The following is a 6,277-nucleotide window of genomic DNA, read 5'->3' on the forward strand; positions in this document are numbered from 1 at the left end:
AACAGGTTTGATTTTTCTCCCATTATATCCTATGGGCATTCCATCAATACTGTCATTCACCTGTCATTCCATAGAACACAGCTATAATTCCACTTAATATGAGTTTTAGACCCTGTCTCTGTACTAGGGGAGTATACATGACAAAGATCTATATGAAATGTCAGAGGGTTTTCTCTAAAAAAACAAGTTTCATTTTTCTCCCATTATAGCCTATGGGCATTCCCTCAAAACTGTCATTCACCTGTCATTCCATAGAACACAGCTATAATCCCACTTAATATGAGGTTTGGAACCTATAACTGTACTAGGGGAGTATACATGACAAAGATCTATATGATATGTCAGAGGGTTTTCAATAAAAAACAAGTTACATTTTTCTCCCATTATATCCTATGGGCATTCCATCAATACTGTCATTCACCTGTCATTCCATAGAAAACAGCTATAATCCCACATAATATGAGTTTTAGATCCTGTCTCTGTACTAGGGGAGTATATGTGCCAAAGATCTACATGATATGTCAGAGGGTTTTTCTCTGAAAAACAGGTTTGATTTTTCTCCTATTATATTCTATGGGCATTCCATCAATACTGTCATTCCCCTGTCATTCCATAGAAAACAGCTATAATTCCACTTAATATGAGGTTTAGAACCTATACCTGTACTAGAGGAGTATATGTGCCAAAGATCTATATGATATTTCAGAGGGTTTTGTCTGAAAAATAGGTTTGATTTTTCTCCCATTATATCCTATGGGCATTCCTTCAATACTGTCATTCACCTGTCATTCCATAGAATACAGCTATAATTCCACTTAATATGAGGTTTGGAACCTATAACTGTACTAGGGGAGTATACATGACAAAGATCTATATGATATGTCAGAGGGTTTTCAATAAAAAGCAAGTTACATTTTTCTCCCATTATATCCTATGGGCATTCCATCAATACTGTCATTCACCTGTCATTCCATAGAAAACAGCTATAATTCCACTTAATATGAGGTTTAGAACCTATACCTGTACTAGAGAAGTATATGTGCCAAAGATCGATATGATATTTCAGAGTGTTTTGTATGAAAAACAGGTTTGATTTTTCTCCCATTATATCCTATGGGCATTCCATCACTACTGTCATTCACCTGTCATTCCATAGAAAACAGCTATAATCCCACATAATATGAGTTTTAGATCCTGTATCTGTACTAGAGGAGTATGTGTGCCAAAGATCTATATGATATTTCAGAGGGTTTTGTCTGAAAAACAGGTTTGATTTTTCTCCCATTATATCCTATGGGCATTCCATCAATACCGTGATTCACCTGTCATTCCATAGAAAACAGCTATAATTCCACTTAATATGAGGTTTGGAACCTATAACTGTACTAGGGGAGTATACATGACAAAGATCTACATGATATGTCCGAGGGTTTTGTCTGAAAAATAGGTTTGATTTTTCTCCTATTATATCCTATGGGCATTCCATCAATACCGTCATTCACCTGTCATTCCATAGAAAACAGCTATAATTCCACTTAATATGAGGTTTGGAACCTATAACTGTACTAGAGGAGTATACATGACAAAGATCTATATGATATGTCAGAGGGTTTTCTCTAAAAAAACAAGTTTAGTTTTTATCCCATTATATCCTAGGGGCATTCACTCAAAACTGTCATTCACCTGTCATTCCATAGAAAACAGCTATAATCCCACATTATATGAGTTTTAGATCCTCTCTCTGTACTAGAGGAGTATATGTGCCAAAGATCTATATGATATTTCCGAGGGTTTTCTCTGAAAAACAGGTTTGATTTTTATCCCATTATATCCTATGGGCATTCCATCAATACTGTCATTCACCTGTCATTCCATAGAAAACAGCTATAATTCCACTTAATATGAGGTTTGGAACTTATAACTGTACTAGGGGAGTATACATGACAAAGATCTATATGATATGTCAGAGGGTTTTCTCTAAAAAACAAGTTTGACTTTTCTCCCATTATATCCTATGGGCATTCCATCAATACCGTCATTCACCTGTCATTCCATAGAAAACAGCTATAATTCCACTTAATATGAGGTTTGGAACCTATAGCTGTACTAGAGGAGTATACATGACAAAGATCTAAATGATATGTCAGAGGGTTTTCTCTAAAAAACAAGTTTAGTTTTTATCCCATTATATCCTATGGGCATTCACTCAAAACTGTCATTCACCTGTCATTCCATAGAAAACAACAATAATCCCACATAATATGAGTTTTAGATCCTGTCTCTGTACTAGGGGAGTATATGTGCCAAAGATCTATATGATATGTCAGAGGGTTTTTCTCTGAAAAACAGGTTTGATTTTTCTCCCATTATATCCTATGGGCATTCCATCAATACTGTCATTCACCTGTCATTCCATAGAAAACAGATATAAACCCACTTAATATTAGTTTAAGATCATGTATCTGTACTAGGAGAGTATATGTGCCAAAGATCTATATGATTTTTCAGAGGGTTTTGTCTGAAAAAAAGGTTTGATTTTTCTCCCATTATATCCTATGGGCATTCCATCAATACTGTCATTCACCTGTCATTCCATAGAACACAGCTATAATTCCACTTAATATGAGGTTTGGAACCTATAACTGTACTAGGGGAGTATACATGACAAAGATCTATAAGATATGTCAGAGGGTTTTCTCTAAAAAAACAAGTTTAATTTTTCTCCCATTATATCCTATGGGCATTCCCTCAAAACTGTCATTCTCCTGTCATTCTACAGAAAACAGCTATAATCCCACATAATATGAGTTTTAGATCCTGTCTCTGTACTAAGGGAGTATATGTGCCAAAGATCTATATGATATTTCAGAGGGTTTTGTCTGAAAAACAGGTTTGATTTTTCTCCCATTATATCCTATGGGCATTCCCTCAATACTGTCATTCACCTGTCATTCCATAGAAAACAGCTATAATTCCACTTAATATGAGGTTTAGAACCTATACTTGTACTAGAGGAGTATGTGTGACAAAGATCTATATGATATTTCAGAGGGTTTTGTCTGAAAAACAGGTTTAATTTTTCTCCCATTATATCCTATGGGCATTCCATCAATACCGTCATTCACCTGTCATTCCATAGAAAACAGCTATAATCCAACGTAATCTGAGTTTTAGATCACATGTGTGTGCTAGGGGAGTATGTGTGCCAAAGATCTAAATGCTATTTCTTAAGCTTTTATTTCAAAATCAATGATTCTTTTCCCCTCTATTATAGTCTATGGGCATTCCTCCCCATTATAGTCTATGGGCATTCCTCCCCATTAAAGTCTATGGGCATTCCATTTTGTCATTCGTTTTAGTATGTCCCTACATTGGCTCATCAGCAAATCATGAGCGTGAGGTAAAGAAAGGAAAACAACCACTACAAACACCTGACAGCTGTATTAGGAAAGAAAACCATATTCCTAAAGAATACATAATAAAAAGAGACAGGTGGGATTCATTTATATTTGTACGCTGACTAGACCTTAAGCATTTCTTTAGAAAAAAAAATCTGTAATAAACATACAATTTTAGGTCTGTTACATTTTTTGTACTTTTAAGCTGTGCATCAGAATCATTTCTAATAAGCAGCACTATGTTATAAATATTTACTTCCCATTATACCATCTTTTTTGGACACAGATTTCTTAACAGCTTCTTCATTGTGTATGGGAGCCTCCCATTAAAAATGCAAATAATCTGTACAGTTCTCTATTTATAAGTTTAGTTGCCAATTGCCATGCAGTCAAAAGATGGAAGATTTTTTTGTAGAAGGAAAGAAAAAGCTGATTATGGTCTGCCAGTAGCCAACGCACATTTTGGACATTAATGGTCCACAGCAAAGCCTGCTGAGTTCTCAACCTAGCTAAAAAGTTATTGCATTATATTTGTTAACAGTAAAAACTGAATTTATAAAAAATCCCACCAGCTCCTCTATAATATACAGTTAACTTAAAGGCTACATCCACTCAACAAATATGGTAGAGCAGATTTACTGGATTAAATAGAAAACTGGTACATCTACAACAATTGTCAGTGGTATTCTATTTAGTAGGGGTTTTTTAAATGTCTTATCTGTTTATTAGTGAATTAGCGGGGTGGGTTTGCAGTTGTTAAGGTAAGTCATAAAATGGTGTAACTGTCACATTTTGTTTTATGCTAATAAGTCAAATCAGTCATCCAAAATGTCATATAATGATAGCAATTAACCATTTCAGATAAAGTCTGTGCTAAAATATAGGTGACCTAGGTGGTTGCCTATAGGTGCATCCTGGTGGGGGCTCTAACACAAGATCTTGAAGCTCAATATTAAGAACTTACCCAGCTTTTTATTATCAGAAGGTACTTGTTTTTGGAAACAAACAAATAAGCTAAAACAAACTAGTAAAGCATTTGCAGGTTAAAAGACTTGTTGAGGAATGCATAATTGGGTAAAGGATAATTTAAAAACCCATTCTGTACAAAAAATAATGCAACAAATTCTAGGACTAAATAGTAAAAACACAAACTAAAAACGTAAATGTTTTATGCCACATTCTTCATGCTTTCTGCTGATCTGGTTACCTGACTTTTTGTCATTGGAAAGTTATCAGAAACCAAAGAATGGGAGAATGTTGCACTTGTTTCTTACAAATTACTTTCTTGATTAAAATAAGTTTAAAACTGTAAAACATGTGTGGCTGGTGATTTACAAGTTGGTTTATGTGGGGCATATCCAGGGCTGTTTTAACTGGGGATCACTTTATCCATCATCACTTCTGCCGGTGGAAGTGTGAAAAGTGTTTACTGCCAATATGACAGCACTCACAAAAATATATTTTAAACACAGTACTTTTAATTACTAATCTTACTTTTACTAATCAAAACTTTTGGATTTTACACATATAAGGAGATGACAGAGTGTTGTAGCAGGAGTAAGTCGCCCATAGCCATTCACACAGACCAGTCCCAGGGATCCCCACCTATCCCACCCACTGTGCACGTGGAAAAGCCACTCATTCTGACAGAAATAACTGCCAACCAAGACTGCTCATGTGAGATGATCCTGGAAAGCTTTCATTGTTGGGGACATAAGAGGACAGATGTTGAGATCCATAACTCAGCCACTTCCAATAAACGGATTCACAAAACATCATATAAATAAGACAAAACAATTGTGTTATGATATGTTCTTGATTATTGTTATTTGTACAATCTAAACATTGTGTGGATTGTTCCTAGAGATCTATTATAATACCCATTTATCCAAAGGCTAATAAACACTATAAACTTTTTACAGGAGACTCGTAATCTAGATTAAGTCAATAGCCTCACAGAAGGTAAAGTCTTTGCCTGGCTAACAGGATCACTTTCTTCTTCAACATTTATTTGTTGAACCGTATAAAACTTTGCTTTAAAAAATTCATATAACTGCAGCTCATGTGTCTGTTTGATTTGCACACCAGTGTTTTTGTTTACACTTTCGTTGCTAGTAGTTTCAGACTGAAGCTATTGGAGACAATAGTTGAGATGGGCAGTCTGTTTTTCCTCAGCATCCCCCATCACTCTCAGCTCTCTCTATGTGCTGTGTTCCCTGTACCAGGTCAATGCTTGTCTCTGTGACTAATCAGCACATCAGGAGGGGAGGGGATGAGATCGGTGAAGCGGGAAGTTTTAATGAATTCCAAGCAAGATGATATAAAATGCACCTTACCTACTGCCCATAGGAGTCCCAGCAAGAGGTTCAGCTTAGCCATGCCTACAGTTTTCATAGATGAGGATGTCTGGTGTCTTCAAAGCGTGGGCTCTGCAGCGGATCTCGCCTTAGGTCAGGAGCTGATAAAGTCTGGGTTATCTTATCCTTGGCATTCAGGTCTGGCTCCGTATAAGTAAGCTAACAGTTCTTAACGACCCCTGCAGCACAGATCAGTGTTCTCCGTGTGTCGGGTATTCTTCAGGTTCTGTAACTGAGCCCCTCCTGGATCCTAGTAGTCGGCAGCAGCCACCGATGTCCGCGCAGCAGCTCCTGCTTACTGATCGGTGAGGAATGGTGCGCTGCTCTGACTCCTGCACCGGTGTGTATCGCTGATCTCCCACAACAGCACTGCCCCGGGTGGATGGAAAGAAAGGGGATTTGATATGAACTAATCCATTTCTTCTCACCAATAGGAAACTTGGGTGGACCCTGCCCCCAAAAAACAATAACATAGGAAACTCCTCCTCCTGCAGTGAACATCAAGATATCTGCAGGATGCGA

At 36.8% G+C, this 6,277-nt stretch overlaps 1 protein-coding gene across 1 annotated transcript in view; it reads right to left on the minus strand.

Annotated features, from left to right (window-relative positions):
- Positions 1-5,810, minus strand: part of PODXL (podocalyxin like) — a 30,845-nt gene extending 25,035 nt beyond the window's left edge. The window contains exon 1 of the mRNA XM_053464183.1: positions 5,735-5,810. Coding sequence (XP_053320158.1) covers positions 5,735-5,792 — 58 coding nt within the window. The 5' untranslated portion in view covers positions 5,793-5,810. The remainder of the gene's footprint in view (positions 1-5,734) is intronic.
- Between the last annotated feature and the right edge of the window lie 467 nt (positions 5,811-6,277).

Source organism: Spea bombifrons, chromosome 4 (genome assembly GCF_027358695.1).
Source record: "Spea bombifrons isolate aSpeBom1 chromosome 4, aSpeBom1.2.pri, whole genome shotgun sequence".
Classification (NCBI taxonomy): Eukaryota; Metazoa; Chordata; class Amphibia; order Anura; family Pelobatidae; genus Spea; species Spea bombifrons.